This window comes from Cebus imitator, unplaced genomic scaffold, assembly GCF_001604975.1.
Source record: "Cebus imitator isolate Cc_AM_T3 unplaced genomic scaffold, Cebus_imitator-1.0 Scaffold130, whole genome shotgun sequence".
In the NCBI taxonomy this organism is placed as follows: domain Eukaryota; kingdom Metazoa; phylum Chordata; class Mammalia; order Primates; family Cebidae; genus Cebus; species Cebus imitator.
The window spans coordinates 1-20,940 of record NW_016107445.1 but is presented as its reverse complement, the minus strand read 5'-3'; the positions used below and the strand labels follow the sequence as shown (position 1 = coordinate 20,940).

Here is a 20,940-nt window from a genome sequence, read left to right as displayed (position 1 = left end):
CCTACACCTAGTGGAACTCAGTAAATATTAGTTGCATTGAGTTAACGTTAACTTCAAATCAAGACCCCATTCTACAGTTTGTAAATCAAAAGTTGCTCTTAGTAACATGCTCAGTAATACGTGCTGTGCTTTGGAAATAGAAAATATCCCTTTCCCTCAAATCCATAGATAGTCATCTTAAGTGCAAGGACTCTTGTTCATTTATAATTATATGCAGATTTATACAACTGAAGGAAGGATGGTATGTGTTTCTAGAAATATTTGCTTTATTATGAGATATGAGTGAGGTGCCTTTTTTTTCTTTTGAGAATTATGTTTTTTATTTTATTTTATTATTATTTGCCCCAGTGCTCATTTTCATCCTCTTCAACAGGAAGAGTGTATGGTTGAAAAACTGTTATTCATGTAAGTTCCTCCGGAGGCTTAATCATCAACACATTGCCTTGGAACCAGTCTGGTCTTTTCTAAATTAAATATCTGTGTCTACAACAAATGCAAAAAGTACAAAATGTTTCCGTACTCCTTCTACATCAAAATTGCCTCCTACAGGAACTAGAAGATGCATGTCAATGTGAATTACCGTCTGCAACAGCCTCTCTCCTGGCCGCTCTGGGGTCTTGCACACAAAGGGTGAGAGGGGCGTGGGGAGGCTGGAGAGCATCACTGCCCCGCCTGGCCCGGCGACGCCCGCTCCGCAGCCTGCTGGGCAGTGAGGTCCAGGAGCACTCTAAACTTGGAGCTCGGGATATTTCCAGGCCACCCAAATTGCCGTCCTACCCCAGCGAGGCAGAGAGGCGCGGAGTGCGCGCGCGAGCTGAGTGAGTGCTTACGTCGCAGCGAGATCTGTGCTGGGATAATTAGAGAGGAGTTGGGCTGAGCCGAGTCCTCTTTTAGCAGCAGCAGCCGGAGCCGCCGCAGCAGCCCGGAGGGGCGCGCCTGACTCGGACCGCTCGGGAGAGCCCCCCGGAGAGGCCCGCGCGGCGCAGCAGCCGCCCCGCTGTGCCCACCGCCCTGCTGCTCCGGAGGGCGCACAAAGGCGGTGGCCGCCCGAGTGGCCTTCTCCACCCAGGCGTTCGGGTCCCGCTCCCCACCTTCTCTCCCGAAGGCAGAAATGGCAGGGCCAGGCGAGGACCTGGGACAGCGGCGGCTGTAGCCCTGTGATCCCCACCCCTGCTGCTGGGAGAGGCGGCGGGCTGCCCGCGGAGGATGTGGCCGCGGCCGCTCCCGAGCGCATCTTCGGCCTGGGTCCCCGCCGCCGCCCCTCCTCTCTGCTCCTTCCATCCCGCCCGGAGGAGTTGATGCCGCTGTCGCCGCCGCCGCCGCTGCTGAAGCCGCGGCTGATGGATGCCTGGGAGTGTCGCATTGCTTAGCGACCCCGCCTCCGGGTTTGCTGGTAGGAGCGGCTGCTCTTGCTTCTTTCTTGCTTTGGGGTTTTATGGAAAAGATAAGGACATTTTTATTTTATTCTCCACAACGCCCTCCCCTTCTCGTTTTTTTAATGTGCGTTCCCAGAGAGATCCCCGATCCTCTACCTCCCCTTCCCCACTTTTCCCCCACCTCGCGGCAAGTCCGTGGAAATGAAGGGCTAGAGGAAGGCAGAAGTTGGGGGTGGGGTTGAGGGAGCCCACACTGGTACCAACGCCACCAGAACCCCTACTGGTGCCTTATGAGATCACGATGTATCTCAGAGGGGAGGTGGGAAGGTGCGTTATCTGCAGAGTCTCCACCTAATTGGATCACAATAATCTTAAATAAATCCCACAAATATGCCTTTTAAAAATAGCTTCTTTGAATAAGTAGAGGGAGAAATAATCTTTCTCCCCCCTCTTTCTCTCTCTTTTTCTTTCTGGCAAAGATGATCTCTCTCCGCCCTGGAGCTCAGCGCTGAAGAGCTACCTTATTATTAATCACAATTTCCATCGCCACCCCTGGCAGGCGTATCCTTCAGTAGGGACAGCAGGAACATTCACAGTGCAGGGGCTGAGATGTGCGTGGGGGTTGTTTTTGTTATATCTTGGAAGAGAAGAGAAGAGGACAGTACCAAGATCGGAACCACCCGTGCCAGGTGGGACTAGGGGTGATTTGTTAGGAGAGAGAAAGGACAGGAAGAGGAGTGCGGATCCCTTCAGGGGTTCCCATCTCTTTAAAGGAAAGCGAAGAGGGAGCCAAACCGGGGTGTTGTATTTTAGGGGGCGGGAGAAGAAGTTTACATCCCCCCTCCCGGTAAAGCTGGGGAAAAGCAGGAGCAACAGGGCACTTGACTGGATACCAAGACTATTAATTTCCTGTAGGGGAGAGGAAACAGGCAGCAGGAGGTCTGGGGGCTGGAGTGTGTGGTGGTAAAGGCTAGATTTGCTTTGGGACAGTCAACTAGGGCTTCTGAGTGAAGGCTCTGGAACAGGCAGAAACAATGACTCATTTGCAAGCTGGACTTTCCCCTGAGACCCTGGAGAAAGCTCGCCTGGAGCTCAATGAAAACCCAGACACGCTGCACCAGGACATCCAGGAGGTGAGGGATATGGTCATCACCAGGCCGGACATCGGCTTTCTGCGCACGGATGATGCTTTTATCTTACGCTTTTTGCGGGCTAGGAAGTTTCATCACTTTGAGGCCTTCCGCCTCCTGGCGCAGTACTTTGAGTACCGGCAGCAGAACCTGGACATGTTCAAAAGCTTCAAGGCCACCGACCCTGGGATCAAGCAGGCGCTGAAGGATGGCTTCCCGGGGGGCCTGGCCAATCTGGACCACTATGGCAGGAAGATTCTAGTCCTTTTTGCTGCCAATTGGGATCAGAACAGGTAAATCTGAAACCCAAACTTGTATTCTCCTTAAACTCTCTCATTTTCCAGAATTTACCCCGAGTAGTCTCATGATTTTGTAGATTTGATATTTTTGTTTCTTTGGCTTGGAGAAAAGAGAAACGAACCAGGAGATGAGTTTTTGGTAGGCACTCTGGGAAGAGAGGAGGGCTTGTATTTTTACTTTTAAAACTTATTTCACTAACACCCAGTTACTACTGCAGCTTTAAGGTTCTACCTTAACCATGTTATTGCATCGAGATCTAAATTACTTAACTTGTAAATAAAGCTTCTAAATGTTTCACCTTCTGAATAAGTTTATTGGGCTGGATAAACTAGTATGAAAATGGGAACAACTTTTCCTCCTTCTTCCTAAAAAATTTCTTAAACTAGACCCATCATCATGGCCATGATCATCATCATCATCATCCTCTCTTTAGTACTGACTTTTAAATCTTTTAAGAGTAGCCTGATGTTCGACCAAAAGCAGGTAGTTTTGTTGCTTGGGAACTTCTCTGATTGGTGATGTGTAGAAGAAGGAATAATATTATGTGTGTCCCTTCAATGAAAGGGAGAGTTGCACTCTCTGTCACTGAGGATGCCTGTCGACACTGAAAATGTACACTGACTGGTGTATGTGTTCTACACCTGCCACTAATCTAAAGAATCTGTTTCCTGTCTGATGTGATTTTTCATCTTTTGGAAGGAAGTGGAAAATGTTCAGACGTGTCAGTTGGTGGACTTTTTAAGCTCATATGCTATTTACTAGAGGAGACATAATATTCTTTTTATCTACATTATTATAGAAAAATGTAGACAATAACACTTCTCTATCCTCAGTCAGAACTGATTTTTCAGACTGAAAGATGTGAGAAATTATAAAAGGCTCTTGTGTAAGGTAGTTTCAGTTAAGTTCAAAGTTAAATATATTTCATGGAACTTAAAAATGCTACCAGAGCTATGAATCATAAGAAGCTTCTTGTTAAAACATTGGTGTATTTTTAGTTCTGTGAATGGTGACTTTCAATGCATCTAGTTAGTTTAAATAATCTCTGGAGCCATTGTGAAGACATTTACAATTACTGAGAGGTCTTGTAGGTCTTAGAGATTTCCAGATAGGTTTCTGAGTCTTGGTATCTTGGAATGCAAATTAATACTTTTAATTTTTTTCTCTCATTTTATTGTGGTTTATTTTTCCCTGTCATTCTAGGTTGAGAAACACTCTGATTTTTTTTTTAGGTAAATAGAAAGACTACTACCTGAAGACTCATAAAGCTAAGAAACTCATACAGTTAGCTATTGAAAGAGAATAGAGTTTTGTTACTTACTTTGGTCGGTTAATAGAGATCTTACTCTACTTTTTATCAGGTAGCTTAAAATTCTAATGAATTATGACATTTTATTCATTGACCACAATTTTTGTTTAAAAATGTTTTTTTCATCATAGAAGTAAATTGTAGGGTCATGCAAACCAATGACTGTGAATAACAAAACTGAAAAATTTTACTCAAGGAAAAAACTAATATTCCATATGTCAGATTGGAACTTTGTTAATTGAGCTATAGTGAAATGGAAACTATGGAAATTTTATATTTATATAAATCTTGAAGTCCGTTAGAGATATTATTATGGAGGCAGATTGCATTAAGAGGCATACATATACATCAGACCTATTTTCATTTATTTCTATAAGTGCACTAATATTCATAATAATTTGTAAACCTAATTAAGATGAAGTCACATAGTTTTCATGTATATGAGAAGGTAATAATTCTGAATTTATTAAAGACACTGTTTTAAAGTTGTCTATCTCATGCTTCCACATACAGGGCAGGTAACTAGTAATCAAATCCTCTTCCTCTGGAAATCTACGATGGAAAGGGAGTTAATAATTGGTATATAGAATTACATTTTATTAAACTTACACATAATCTTAAATACTAGAATGTTGTATATTAGAACAAAATGAGAAACTGTGTTCTGTAGAAATATCCTGTCAAGATGTCTAGACTTATGAATTCTATTTCTATGGTTGGAAGTAAACAGGCATAATCAAGAAGTTATAGCACAACAAGGCAAAAAGATATACAAATGATTTAGAGCTTAGACGAAATTTCAGTTAAGTATCTTAAAAAAAATAATTATCTCTCCCTCCCCACCTCCTGTTTATCCCAAATCTATATAACCTAATGACGGGGATTAGTGACAAACAGATCTGTCCTCTTGGCACCTTCTATAAACCTTTATCACTGGAATATGTGCATAAAAACTTCCTTGGCTCCCGTTCTGAAACTCAAAGCACAGCTGCCTTTCTGTTAATGCCAGGATGTTACCAACCCTTCTCAACTTGAGTGCCCTTCCTCTACCCCAAAGGCTCCTTGACCCCTACAGAAGTCTGCCTCTTTCCCTAGATGTTTACGTTACTATTATTGCTCTCTTACTTAGGTGGATATGGCATGTGCTAGGTCCTCTTGTCCCTCATCCCTTCCCTGTTCTGTGAGTCAGATGCTCTCACCTTCCTGGCCCTGATCCCACCAGTCCAGCGCTACCTGGATTTCTCCAGAAGACTGAATGTCTGAAAATAATCCTGACAATATTCTTTGAGTTGTTAAGTGAATCACCTGGCTTTCAACAACTTTCTTAAAAAGTAGCCTGTTTTAAAGGAACAGTGTGTGAGAAGTGTAGATAATTACATAGGTAAATTCCGGACATGAAGTGGAAGAAAATGCCTCCATTTATTTGGAAAACAGATTACTTGTAACTTTCCAACTACAAAAGGAAAAACAAGATTTTATGAATTTTGAAAAAAATTGTAAAGACCCCCAACAGAATTGATCTAACAAAAAGACTATGTCATGTTATTATATTTATTACAGCACTTGAACTAGAGTAGATGCTCAATAAATATTTGAGTTGAATTGAGTTATGCATTTGTATAAAAAGAATTCTGAGTAGAGAGTTATTTGATATATGCTTTCTCCTATATCAAATTTGTAGGTGAGTTTTCTGTGCTCCACAGGACACTGAAAACAGTAAAATTTTATGACAGTGACTATAAATAAAATAGTGTCTATTTCTGCGGCAATATAGTGCAGGTTATTTTTAGGTTATTGTAAAGAATTGGATGATTTCCAAAGCCTTTTTGAGAGACATGGCAACGTTAAAAAGACTAATGTAAAATCATAATATTTATAGTGTACCCACCTTTAACAAATCTAAAACAAATGGAAATACTCAAAGGTCAAAATGACTTTCAGTGTGGTCTGTGGTTCTTTCAAAAAAGAATAGGGCAGGCCCTGATGGCCTGGCACGTTTATTAAGCTGTACCTTGGAAAAGATTCATACAATTTTATCTCCTTTTAGATTGCCTTACATAATTTCTGACAACAAAAGTAAATGCCATGGAATTAAAAACGATTTCATTGTTACACTGCATCACGAGGAGGCCTTCATCCTCCATGCACTGCATGCTCTTTTCCTTCCTAAATGATAGTGAGCTGCTTAGGATTCAGCAAATACCTTCAAATGGTCCACACGATCTTATCCACAGAGTGTGAGGATAAAGTGCCATAGAGCTAGCAGAGATAATACTCCTTGAGGAAAAGAAGCTTGGAAAGAAAGTACATGGCATTCTAGGTCCTAGATCAGGCAAGCAGGTATCTAAGAAACTGAAATCCACTGTCACATAATTATTGGAAATATTGATGAGTAAAATTCTGTCACCTGAAACGTAATGATGATAAGAAGTGTGAGAGTTCACTTGTAAGTTGTGAGCCTGCAAGTCGTATTTTACTTCTCAAGATCTCATTAGAAGTATGTAGTTCGCTATACTTCAGTACAGCAAACAACCATTTCTCTGGAATATGGTTAATAGTCATTAAAAACAGTAATTCTCAGTAACTCTCTGAACTTTAGTATAGCAACCATTTATCTGGAGTCTAGTTAATGCTCATTCAAAAACAAACACAGTTAAAACCAAAATGATTGTTAGTATGATGGCAGTCCAGAAAGCACTGACCACCTTGCATGGTCTTTGTCTTATCATTGTGGACACTGATTACCACTTACAGCAGTGAAGCTCTGGAAGGGGCAGAAAGCTGAGTGGTCAGACATTGCCATAATCCTCTAACTTATCCTGGAATTTGCCCAAAAAACTTGTCAGTTTGCTTCTATTATGTGGGTTTTATAAAAAAGAAAACATTGTATAAATGGTAGCTATTTGTGTTTCAGTTTGAATTATGATCATGCTTCCATTTACTGAAATAATATGGCCAATATTCAGAATAGAAGATTATGGTGATGATAGCTTACAATTTAAAACATAGCCATAGACTACACTGATGTGTATTAATGCCAATCATAAAGCTATACTCATCTCTGGAATTGTATTTTACTAAATTGTATTTTACTAAAAATAAAATAAAATAAATATAAACAGGACTAGATTGAAAGAGTCAAGGGCATTTATCCAGATAATAATGGTGAAATATTCGTGCTCAGCAACAAAAAAAAAAGCAAAAAAATAAAAGAAGTTAATTTTTCAGCTTGATTTTTCAAGGATTCTTTTCTCAGTTTGTTAACATATTAAACAATTCCCAACTTTTTGCTTCACATTGTCGTACCTAGTGGCACAGTCAGAAGCCTTTCCATTAAAAATTTTGGAAGCATTGCTATGCTGTCTTTTGGGTGAACACTGGTTAGGGCAAAACCACAAATGGCAGGTGTGTATTTCATGCAACTTCTGTCCCAGCAGAGCTTCCATCTTGCTTCCTTTCAGGGAGACTCTTCAGCAAATCCTCTGGAAATTGAAACTTATCCCAAACTGTACTCCTGTACATATCATGGAAAACAGGGGAGGAAAAATGTTGTCCTGAGAAATGTTAGATGAATATTGTGATGAATCTCTGTAAAAATAGGACAATCTCTGAAAACTGGGGCAATTATGCAATAATTAGTAAAATAAACCTGAAATAACAGCAAAAACTTCCAGTGCCAACTTTCAGTAGGACATTGTCTAAGTCTGGTCTGAGCCAAGCTATTTCCATGTTTCAAAAGCAACTTTAAACAAGACAGAGAAGCAAAGGATTTGAGGTTACTACAGTGTCTTGAAAGGATGCCTCAAAAGAAATGTTTAAAGATATTTTAAAACATGAGTCAACAGTGAACATTAACAAGTTATCCTTGGTAAATTAATACATTTCCTCCTTTCTGAGGGAAAGATTAAATTCTCTAACTTTACTGAGGGCAGGTACATCGATGTCACTATTACAGTAAGTGGAGTTATTAACATGAAGGAAAGGATACTCCGGTATGTGGGATTCTTACGATATCATATAACCGAGTGATTAATATTTTAGTCAAATTAATTGAAAAAAATACACTTTGGTTGAGCAATTGCTAGGTGTGTAGAATTTTAGTAGGTGCTAGGGGCAAATAAAGACACATATTTTGTATTATTAAGTGGTATGTAACCTCCCTGGGAAGAAAAAGCATGTAAAGCAGAGTAACTATCAGAGGTCATATGCAGTTAATGAGGATACTGTTTACCAATGCTAGAAGTTGGGGATGGACGGGCAGCTGTGGGCTACTCAGTGTTGTGTAGGAAAAACAGTCCCTGCTTGTTTAACTGAATTCAACATTTATTGTTCCATTTTCATTCATTATTCATTTTAAAATAATTCTATATGTGTTGTAGCAATTAAGTACTTTGCTCATGATCACACAACTAGTAAGTGAATTAGTAACTTTTTTTGTGTGTGTAGACAGTTAGCAACCTAAATCTAGGAAAAGACAGATGTACAAAAAAACAAGCTCTGATAATTAAAGATAATTCCATCTATGGTTTAGAAAATCTTGATTAAATGTCACAAATACAGGCAGGAACAGAACGTCAAGGTGGAAGAATAAACTTTCTGAAGGCAAAGACTTTACTAACTAGATGTTTGGTTAGAGTTCCTGGCCCTGATAAAAAGAGTTGCCTTCCTGATGTGTTTGTATTCTCCCAGTAAAGTTCTGTTTTATTGTATTTTATATTTTTTGGTGACAGTAAGTGCAAAAGCTTTTTCTTTATCCAACTTCTTCAAAGAAAAATATTTGGCCAGAAGATGTTTCATTTCCAATGATTCTCTTGTTCTTGCTCACCTGCATTCCTACAGCAGTAAAATTGAAGCAAGGCTCAGACATCTAATCTTCTGTGCTCAATGATACAAGCCAGAGAGATGAAATTTCAAGAGTTCATATTTCCTCTAGGGAGGTGGATTTAGCCATTTCTTATTCAGAGTCCTAGGATGTCTTATTGCTTTTCCTCTACCAAAGCCACCTACTGTAGTGAGGCTGGACAGTGCCAGGGTATTGACTTCCTGATCTCCTGTCATCTGACATACATATTATGCTACAATGAAAAAGCAGACCAGGCCAGGCACGGTGGCTCATGCCTGTAATCCCATCACTTTGGGAGGCCAAGGCGGGTGGATCACCTGAGGTCAGGAGTTGGGGACCAGCCTGGCCAACATGGTGAAACTCCATCTCTACTAAAAATAAAAAAATTAGTCAGGCCTGGTGGTGGGTGCCTGTAATCCCAGCTACTTGGGAGTCTGAGGCAGGAGATCACTTGAACTCTGGAGGTAGAGGCTTCAGTGAGCTGAGATTGTGCCATCGCATTCCAGCCTGGGGCAACAAGAGCGAAACTCCATCTCCAAAAGAAAAAGAAAAAGCAGACCAGCTATCTATTAATCAAACTCTATTCTGAGTAGGAGGCACCATGGGGTGGAAAAAAGCACTGGTCCTGATCTACATGGCATCAGAAAGACTTGACCTCTAACCTAGGTTTCTCTTTTTCCTATGGTGATTTTGAGCAAACTTTAATTTTCTTTTAGACCCTCTGTCCTCATCTGTAAAATAAGAGGAAGAAATCTAGCTCAGAGACGTTGCAATTGTTTTGAGATTAAGATAATGCATTTGAAATTGCTTTGGAAACCTTAAACTATTACCCAGATAGATATAATATTATTATTATTACCACTCACTAATATAAAACACCTAGAAGAGTTCATCAGCTTTAGCATTAACAATACCCTGAGGCATTAATAAAGGTAATTCTTCTCCTTTTTTCCCTCCCCCAGCACCTTCTACTATGAAGTGCTTCAGACATTAGAAAATGTGGCTTAATGAAAACTGAGGGGTGGGGGCAGCCTTAATGAAGAATTTAATAATGGCTGATTGATTTAGTGATAAAGGGAAAATGCTGGTGTTGTGCTACTCAATGCGATGCCAAGATGCCAGTTTTTTTCTTGTTATGCTGAAAAGGTTGAAAAGTAGAGGGAAATCACCTATTTGTCATTAAGTTGATCTTTGCACTGATTGAAAGCTATGGTAGAGGAGGAGACGCTGTGAACCCCAACAAAGAAGCATGGGTCAGGTAGTCACCAAAAAAACTGCATGGCCATAGGCAGGAGAAGAAGCTTCTCTGATCTAAAAAATCGAGAGGGCCCCTGGTTGCAGGCAGGGTGCAGCCTCCCCACAGTGTGGCAGGACAAGGCTCTTGTCCTCTTTCTGGTCCAGGAATATGTTTTTTATTGCCCTTTGGGCTGTCAGAGAAGCCTTAAGTGAATGTTATAATTTTAAAATGATGCCATTATGGCACTTTGATGACTGCTGTAGGTAAAATAAAGCAGCATGGTCTGTGTCCTTGGGAGATAATTCAATTTTAACGCATACGATTGTGTACCTATAGTGTGCAGGGCACAGCATTTGGTGCTGGAGATAGAAAGTGGTATCAAACAGTGAAAGAGTTTTAAGCTAAGCTTATATGTCTGGGGCTATAGAACAAACACTGAAGCACTAGAATTCAGATTAGGAGAGAGAGAGGACGCTGAGGTATCCAGCAGGTAAAGACAATTTTGCAGAGCAGGCCAAGCTGGTGGTGGGCCCAAAGAAGGGTAAAACTTAGGTGAGGTGAACAGAAAGGGGGGTATTCTCTATGGATTTAAATGAAGATAAAGCATCTGAGTGTACCAGCTTGTTGGGGCTTGGATATGACATGACCTTGATGGCTGGGATGACCCTGTGCATGGGTGTACAAAATAAGAAGTATGGCTATTAAGGGAATGGTGCAGTTTTGAAAGAGCCATGGGGGAGTAGTGTTGTGTGTAGGACAATTTTTCAGGCCAATTAATGTTTTAGGACAATTAATCTCACAATAGAGGTTAGGCAAGATGAGAGAGAAAGAAAAAGACACACAAGTACCATTATATTAGGAAATAAAGCTAAGATTCTAGTAGAAAGAGTTAGATGCCAAAAATGTATAAATATAAAAGGCCAGAAAAATATTTAGGACTTGGTGAATAAATGTAGAGGGAGAAAGAAAGGGAATATTTGAGAATGATTCTTCATTAATTAATTAATGTAGGCAATCCCAGAAGAAAATAGGAGGCACTAAATTGAGTTACACTAACATATTTCAGGTAGCAAGGAGTCACTAAGGTGCTGATGTTCAGATGGGAACTAGAAAGATGAGGATGTTGCACAGGACTGACACTAGCTCTGGGGACATCGAGCCGTCACCAATGTATTAGCCAAGGGGATAAGTGCATGATTCGGTAACTCTAGGAGCTACTATAGGATGACAACAGGGAAAAAAGTCTTATTTCTACATTTGGATGATTGCAGCAGGGAACCAAAGATGAAAGATAATAGAGTGACCAGAAAAGTGGAAGGAGAAAAAGTTCAATGTAGCGTCACAGAACCAAATAGAAGAGTTTCAACAGCAATGATCGCAGCAAATATATGTCATTTCTATTATACGTCAAGGACTGTTAAAAACTTTACATGTATTATTTTATTTCATTTTTGTCCTCACAATTCTATGAAGTTAAGAGTAAGTGGTTAAAAACTACAAAAAGCAAGTATAGAATATGTGATTGTTGAAAGAGCAAAAGTCATACAATTGTAGTAGTCATAGAAGTTAACATTTACCGTTTGCTGGGTGATGCCCATTGGGCTATTTTACATTCTGTTCTACGAGGTAACTATTAGTATCACCATTTTTATAAGAGAAAATGGAGGTTCAGCAAAGTTCAGTAACTTCAAGGTTTGTGAGAACAAGCTAAGATTAGAAGAATAATCAAAGATCCTCATTTTTTTTTCTTTGATATTTGTTAATACTTGCGAGTTTTACGTTAAAAAAGACTTATAAGTTACATAAATGTGCCCAAATAATTAAGTCATGAATATATATCCTACTCTGCAGGGGAGACTGATTTCATAACTGAAAAATTTCAAGAGGGATTAGATGTTTTCATTCTGGTTGCACAGGTAGTACATAGTTGCTGTGGGTATCAAAGTCTTCCCCATATGTTGCCAGTGTGTTCTAGCAGCTTTGATTCTTTTCAAGAGCAGTGGTCTACATAATCTGGTGTCAGTTGTAAAATTTCTTATCTGTGTCATGATTTCTTCTTACCACATACACAGCATTCTTTTCACAAATTCAAATTTTACTTAATGCTATTTTGGGAAGCACAATCAGGAATCAAGAGCTAAAATAATGTGCTAGTTTTCATTTATGACTTTCTTTCAGCATACAGAGAATAATAGCAATGGTGGAACTCACACAATTTCAATGTAAATCCTAAACATGACCATGTAGAATATTTCATTGTAGTGACCTCTAATTTGTATATTATAACAGTTAAAATAATTTTAAAAAGGAGAGTATGGCAGGAGTCCTGAAAAGATAAAATTAATAGATGCTGCATTTCTTTGGAAGATATTTTACAGGTTTTGGCAAGATTCTGTGTAGTACTGTTCTGCTGAGGAATAGCCTGCTGAGCTGCTAATGATAATAATGTGAGATGTTTGTCAATAGAGGACTGGAGTTAAGTCAAGAGTGGTTTTGACCTGCCCATTGAATGCAGTTAGCTAGTACATTTTTATGTTTCTTTTTTCTGAAATTCTACATTAATATGATTTATATAAAATCGTTTGATTCTCTTCTTGGAGCCAGATACTGAATTCAAAAAAGGTGGTTAGACTCATTTTTGAAAATTTTGCAAACCTACTTTTCTTTATTGCTGTTTTGGGATTTGCCTTATATTATTTCATTTGGAATAATGATATACATATAAACATTTATGTTGATTTTGAAACAGTTTAGGGGAGCCATACTTCAAGTGTGTTATTTAAAACACCTTCCCTCTTGTTTTCAGTCCTTAGTGGTACTTTGATTAATCTTTACTATATACAATGTCTCATCCTTCCAAAGCTGATTTCAAATTCAAATTTTATTTAATGGCATTTTGGTATTAATGCTATTTGATTTCTTATGGGTAACATAAGAATGGCCAACCTCATGATGAGGGAAACCTTTGAAGTTGGACTTTTCAAATTCTTAATTTTCTTTACCACGATATTATGAATTTCAGAAAGTAAAACTTTCTTTTTTTTTTTTTTTTTTGGTTGGGGTCTGAATTTCAACCAGAAATACAGTCTTCGTGTTTCAACTTTCCAGTGTGTATGTTTATAGGTTTCAGTATCTAATAGTGTGTCAGGCCATTATGTTTAAAATGGAGGTAGGCCAGCCATAAAGTGACTTTTAAAGGTGTTCAGCCACATATGTTTCAGAGATTTAATAACAAGTACATAGTAGAACTCTATAAAAGTTTTATTATTTTATATATTCAGGTAGTTTCTTGGATGCCATATCCCTAGGACTTTTGGCTGTTGCCTTTTATAATAGCAATAGGTTATACTAAAGATTATCATTTCTGATTTGTACTCTGCCTAGTACACTATATGGATACCATTGTAACAAAAAGTATGCTATGTGTGTATTCCAACCAACATTTACTGAACACCTGCTTATACCTAGTATTGTGCAAAGTTGTACAAATATTTTCATCTCTTTGATGACTCTCTGGTGCTGGCCCCAACCCTCCCTCAACCACAGCAGTAGATAGTGAGAATAGCGTGAGATAGGGATAGTTAACTGATCCTCAGAATTATAAATCAGTGACATATCTAAGACCATATGGCTAATGAGGCACAGGGCAGAGATTGCATCTTGAAGTCTTCTGACACCATGCCCTGTGCTTGATTAATGCTAGGATTCTAAACAAGATTATCTTCCAAACTGCCGATTTTACAGATGAAGAAATTAGGTCCTGAAATGATGAGAAATTGCCCGAAGTTCTAATGTTAATTATTCTTTCCTTTCTGAAATACTAGGCATTCTCCTAGCACCTCCAAGTGGTTTTGGAAGTAAAAATGGACCTACTCCCTTGTATGTCTTCACTAATGAGACCATAGGAATAGTATCCTATGACACTATCGTAGGATAGTATCATACTATCTTCCTAATGAGACCATCATTTCCACTAACTGGGAATTATTTCCACCTCTAATCCACTCTCCTCCCCATCCTACCTTTTCCCTGAGGTCCAGATGTTTTTCTCTAGCTATTCCTGAAATCTCCCCTGAATGTGTCAGGGGAAAAAACTTAAAATGCATAGAAATTGTTAACTTCATAAATTTCTTCCATAAATTTTCTGACTCCTCTTAAAATACTGGTGTTTCTATGAATTCCCTTTTTAAAATAATTATCTGATATTTCTCTCTGCTCTGACTGCATTACCTCCTTCACTTCCTTGAACTTAGGTTCTATATGCTTTTGATTCCAGAATTTTCAGTTTTGAGCTCTCTCCTGAGTTTAGGATCCATGTTTTTCGGAAGCTTGCTTGATATATCTCTCTGAGTATACTATATGTTTCTCAAATACAATAAGTTCTATTCAAAACTTATATTTTCAGCCATTTCCAACAGTCTCTCATTTTTGCAGTATTGACATTGATTAAAAATTTTCCATGCATTCAGGCTCCAAAGCTAAAATATTTGTGTGACTTTTTACTCTTCCCTAATCTCAGTTCTCACATTGTCATGGTATAATAAGATTGTCTAAAATGCCACTCGAATTTGGCTTCTTATTTTTGTTATTGGTTTCATTCCCTTCACTGAAGCAATGTCTTAATCTCCAACCAGCGTCTTCCTACTGTAGTCAAGTCCCTTTTACAGGAATATAAAGAGCATTTACTGTGTTAGTGGAATGTTCTAGTAACTGTACTAAGATGAAAGAAGAAAACAAAACAAATCAAAAAATCCAACCCTGGAATTTGGATGGCTTGTATTATAGTAGGTTAATTTCCATGACTTTTCCCACTTTTAATTATATTCATCTCCCTCTCTTTCTATCACTTCTACCTTTCCTTTTCTTTATGATCAAACTCAATACAATTAATTTGAATTGAGTAACTTTTATCCATAGCTGTCGTGCACAGTGTTCTCATTTATTGATGATACTTACTCAAATGTCATTCTCAGTTTTTTCAAATATGAAGATACGAAATGTCAGTATTACTGGGGCATTACTGAACCACTCAAAAAGTGTGATGCCTAGTTTTGGGTTAGTTGAATGAGATTTCAGAAAATCATAAGAAGGCCTAGAGGTAATTTCAGAAAATCATAAGAAGGCCTTGAGGTAAATTAAATGGTTATAAAATATGAGAAAGAACTGCCATATGTTTGGGCAGAATACATGTTAAATTCGATTATGTTCCTCAAGTACATATAAATTAAATCTGTGCCTAAAATAGATTTTTAAACAAAATTATTTCCTTAAGATTCTGAAGATATTTTAAAGTGAATTTTTAGTGTGCTAGAAAATGTTTTATAGTTTCTTATAAAAGTGGTTGTCAGACCTAATTTAATACTTTTCTGTTGCGGATAGGTACACACTGGTGGATATACTGCGTGCCATCTTACTTTCTTTAGAAGCCATGATTGAAGATCCTGAGCTTCAAGTGAATGGATTTGTTTTGATCATAGACTGGAGTAACTTCACTTTCAAGCAAGCCTCTAAACTCACACCAAGTATGCTGCGATTAGCTATTGAAGGCCTACAGGTAGGTTATGCAAATTACCTACTTCCTTGGTCTCTTGTGTTTGACTTCTTTTGTCTAATATGTTAGAATAACAAGATGTCTTATTTACAGAATAACAAAAGCAAAAATAATTGTGGTTGTTGAGCACAAACATTAAAATACCAACTGAACAAAGGATTATAGAAGAAACACTGAAGGATGAGAGTTTGTGACACTGATACAGTGCTCACTGTCTAAACATAAATACGAGTAATAAACTGAGATTTTTAATCTTGAAAATCAGAACAAGCAGCATTTTTTAGATTGTAATGATTAGCTATTTAGGCTTGTTTTTTGTTTCTCTTTTCCACGTACATTAATTAGCTAAATATTTTCTTCATTATTTGATTTAACCTGGTGAATTTGGGATCTGATCAGCAATATGTTCAGCTGTTGGAACGTCGATCAATATGTTTTTTGGTCTCTAAGTTACAAAGACCATCTTTCTGAAATTTTCTTTAGACTTCATGGGTTTTTTTTTTTTTTGTGAGTGGAAAGAGCTGTCACATGGAATTTATATGGGAATGGAGCTTCTTCTAGTGAATAATATTTAACTACTTGGGAATTAGAAGATGGGAAATATATTATTATTTAGTAGTCTGTCATAAATCTGCTTTTGTCAAGTTGTTTTTAACTTCCAGGACGTCCTTCTATTCTCTCTCTTTGCTTTATGTTACTTTGCATATAATACTTACGGAATCGATTTTAAACTTGTAAAAAATATTTGCAAGTTAATCCTTGAGTGACGTCATTCATTAGACCAGGGCGTTAATGTTGAATAAGCACAAGTCATCTAGATCTTTACTCATTAGTAATTTCTGACTGCATCTATACACACCTAAATTGATGACAGCTGACCTCCTAAAAATGGGTCACTTTTCTAGGTGCTGGAAATCTTTGATTTCTGCCTCTGGACTGAATAAGACACACTGATGTTTCTTCTTCATATAGGTTTTTCCTGATGTAGGCTTCCTGACTTGCTGTTGGTGAGTCAGCCTTGCTCCTGTCTTATCCTAAACAATGTTTTTTGAAAACTTCACAGGAACAGTTAATACAGAATGGTAGAGAGCACAAGATAATGCATGTTTGTAAATGTACATGTCATATAGAATCAGTCCTAACTTTGCCCTATTTCCAGCAATGTATATGATGTTCTTCAGTTTGTGAACAAGATTGGTTACCACCCACTGTGTTACCTAACACAGAATAGTAACCTAGCCTTTTGTAATTGTTATCCCTGTTTAACCTGTGTCTTCTCTTTGCACTAAGGCTAAGCTAGGCCTTCAGTTCCATGAAGGACTGGAGAACTCATATTTTTTTCCCAAGAAATTAAAAAAAAAAAACTTAAAGAATAGACTTAGTATCTTGCTGTTTTCCAACCTACTTTATGGAGTTATTTAATAATAATGTGATAAGTCATTGCAGGAGAACAAACTGACAACTCGGAGATGTTTGGGAGCTTCCTTGTTAGCCATAACCACTATCAGAAGTTTTTTAAGTGCCACATGTAAACACGACAGGAACTACACTTAGATTAAGCCTCTGTGCATATGTCTAGAGAAGAAAATAATCCCCATCGCTGCATGGGCCTGTGCTGGCTGCACATTTGGAGCTGCCTTCTCTCTATTCCCCACAAATGCCTCAGTCTCTTTCTCCTTTTTCTCAGAACACAAGATAGAGTAAGCAGGATTGATTTTTCCTGATTCCTAATTAAGAAGCCACTTACAAGAAGAAACCTCTTCCTGGGAATAAATTTGATGTGTTGCTAACCTTTAAACTCATTTTTGTTTTCAGTTGGAATTGACTTTTTAATGCTATATAGTTACATCTATACCTATGTCTGTGTCTATATCTGCATCTGTGTCTACATATGTGTATCTAAAAACAATGGTAATTTTGAATACGAATATAGAATTGCTAGAAATGTTCTGCTGTGACATGCATGATCTCATATTTAGTCTCATAGTGAAGTAACACTTTCTGACTTTTTAAATCAAGTTTCTATTTTACTTTGCATTTACTATATGAGAAATATTGTGTACCACTATATGTTTCATTCAGAATATAAATAAACATTTTTTCAAGATCAATGTATGACCACAAAATGTTTGAAGTAAAGATACACCCACAGTTTTAGGTTGCTAAACACAGCCACCACCATACCAAGATCACCAGCTCCACAACAGTAGTAAAGCCCTTCTAGTTAACCTAGTCAGGAAAATGAAGAAATGAGAAGATTTAAAATAAGTCAATTAGAACGTATGCTATAATTCTGCTATCATGTCACTTTTATTTAGGCGAACGTACAGAATACCATATGGAATTGAACTAAAAATAAGAAAGGCTACCAGTCTGACAGCTAGAGAGAAAACTTACGTGCATTATAAATGGGATGTAACTCTGTTTTGAAGACTCCTTGTCTCTCTTTCTCTTGCGTTGGCTATAACCTATCAATCCAAATCATGAACCTACTTTTTTCTTAAGCAAAAGAGTATTTAAAGTGACCTGGCTAGAGATAGCACCTGATACCTTGTATAAAGATACAAGAACCACTATTATAAGTCCGTACATAAATATAGTATGAGATGAATTAAGAGACAATGTGGAAAGGTAGAATACAAAATGTTCTAGAGGCAGACAGATCAGGATGTGGATGGCAACCCTACCACGCATCAAATACTTGGGCACTTGTTTGAATCTCGGTCTACTCATTTATACCAATTTTCAAGTTTTATCATATTGGAAATGATACATCTTGTACCTGGCAGGTAATAGCAATGATTGAAATAATTGATCTGGATCAGCTCATTTTTTCAGGTGGCATATTTTTCTGGATGTGCACTGCCTTTCTCACAGTCAGTGACTACATAAACTGTGATGAATTAAAGTTGATTGACTTTGGGAATCTGAATATTATCATAGTATTCTTTTGGTGCTCAGACTATAGATACACAGACTGTATTCTTATCTATAATTTTTCTGTAGTTAAATAGTATCTAGATATTTTTATGTTGGATGGCAAATAAAATACATTTTCATGGTAGAAGCAAAAAATGAGATGTTTCACCTGGTGAAATTTAATCTTTGTTTCTTTTGGAAGAACCTCCAGGCATAGCTGGAAAGGTGGGGATTATGGAGACATCCTTGGCTTTGAGAGTTGAGCAAAAGTTTGCTAAGTGGACAAAAACAGTAAGGGCATACTGATCACAGCAACACTGGGGACGTACTCTGAATAATCATGCAGCTCTAGGGGGCTGAAAGTACAGGATGAATCTGTTTTGACATGGCTAGAATGAGAAGTGAATTGGAAAATAACCATAGGTGAGCCTGGGAAGGCAGGCTGAAATCTGGCTCTATGGCGTAAAAGACTGCATGCTTTATGGTGTGGTTTGTGCTTTCCAAATACATGGAGGCTTGGGACAGAAAAGTGTCCTAATCACTTCTCTGCTTTGGAAAGAGCCATTAGATCAAAGGAAAGAGAAGTTAGATCTGGAGAACCCCACATTAACTTTGAAATAATTCTAATAGTTTCATTTTATAAGATACGAAATGAAACTTTAAGGAGTCTAAGATGCTTAATCAAATTTTCTCAGCTGACCTCAAGGTTTGAGTTTTGGTTGTCTGACTCCAAAGGCCAATGTCTTTCACGAATTGTGTTTCTATTGTTTCCAGGCCTGTGTCTAAGAAACAGTAGGTAGGCTGAGATCAAAGTGACTTCTTCCACCAATACTCACATTCTCACATATTAATATAGGTTAAATTTATTTATTGCAATGGCCAGTACAATTCCAACTAAAGAAGTCACAAATGGCTGCCTGTGGCTTTGGACCTTTTTGACACCATATGGCACAACCATTTTCTTTTTCCAGTGAGCCATTCCTTAAGTGACTATCAGCCTCCCAGTTCTCCAGGATAAAGCATGGAGGCCAACAGAAAGCCACTTTGCTGATCACCAAAGATACCTTTTATTAATATAACAAAAGTGATAAACCATTCATAATATTGGTCCAAGGCAAGTTTGTATGCTTTCTCTGTGCAAAAATCTTCAAATGTTTTCAAATATAAAAGACAGCAACCATTTTTACCAACAAATTGTATTTCTTTAATAGGTAAGGCATAACATCAGATTTTTTTGTGTGGAAGGAAAGTATTCAGGGTGGTAAAAAGAAAAAGGAAGAAAGTATTTAGCCTTCATATGTCAGAAAAGAAAAAGAGAAAATTGTCTTGTTACTTACAAGAAGTTAATTGATTAGGGTAGTCATAGAAACAGCAAGTTTCTTAGAAAATCAATACAAGATTAAGTGAATGTGACTGGTAAACTAAGGTATCTGCCTGGGAAGCTAACGAAAACACAAATTGTTTAGAAATGCTTACAACAGTTTAGACTGAATTTACGGTAAAGTTACGTGCTTTTTTTTTTGTTTGGGGGGGAGGGTTATTGTTTCTCTTTAAAAAAAATACCCCAAAACTCTTTATTAATGAGAAACTTGGATTCTTTTATAAATACCGAATCTCCCAATTTGTAGATTTTTTTAAACTTGTTTTAGATTTACCTCTGTTTTCTGTTGCCCTCGAGACATATTTATCTGTTTTTCTCCCTTAGCTCTGCCCTCCTGGGTCTCCTGTGCTTTTGCCTTCACAATTTCACAGAAATCCCTGAACTCCATCTGCCAATAAGTACATAATGTAGTCAAGACATGGCTTGCTGGCAAGGGGTTTGGCTGTAACAAGGGATTGAATAGCTCTTTGAATTGCTACATGAGATTCAGATGTAGGGCCATCACAAAATGCCTAAAATAGTGCCAGATATTGTAAGAGCCCTTAATAAGTGGGACTTGTGACAGAATAAAGAATATGGAATCAACTCACTGGCCCTTTCATTTAACTCAAGGGTCCAGTGTTTCCAGCAGCCACCAATCTGCTAGCTCGTGTGTAAGGCAAGAAGTGCTGCTGCTACACATTCTGGCTCTAAGCATTTGGAAGCCCATTCCTACCTAGGGAATCTTGCCAAAAACAGAGGGCATGCTAATGACTTGGAATATCACTGACCAAAGCTAGTGGGTGAGGAGCTCCCTTAGCTTCCTTATAGCATTTGCTTCTTCAGTCCTCCAAGTCCTACCTATTTGTAATTTCTAACAGCTTTGAAATGGCATATGTGTGTGTGTGTGTGTGT

The 20,940-nt window shown here is 38.0% G+C and overlaps 1 protein-coding gene across 1 annotated transcript; it reads left to right on the top strand.

The window, feature by feature from the left end:
• Positions 1–600: 600 nt before the first annotated feature.
• LOC108312868 (clavesin-2) lies at positions 601–15,753 on the top strand (the record flags this gene model as incomplete). Its single annotated transcript, XM_017541031.2, has 3 exons — positions 601–1,393; positions 1,856–2,799; positions 15,575–15,753. Coding segments are annotated over exons 2-3 (568 nt in total), but the record flags the coding sequence as incomplete, so codon positions are not given.
• Positions 15,754–20,940: the final 5,187 nt, after the last annotated feature.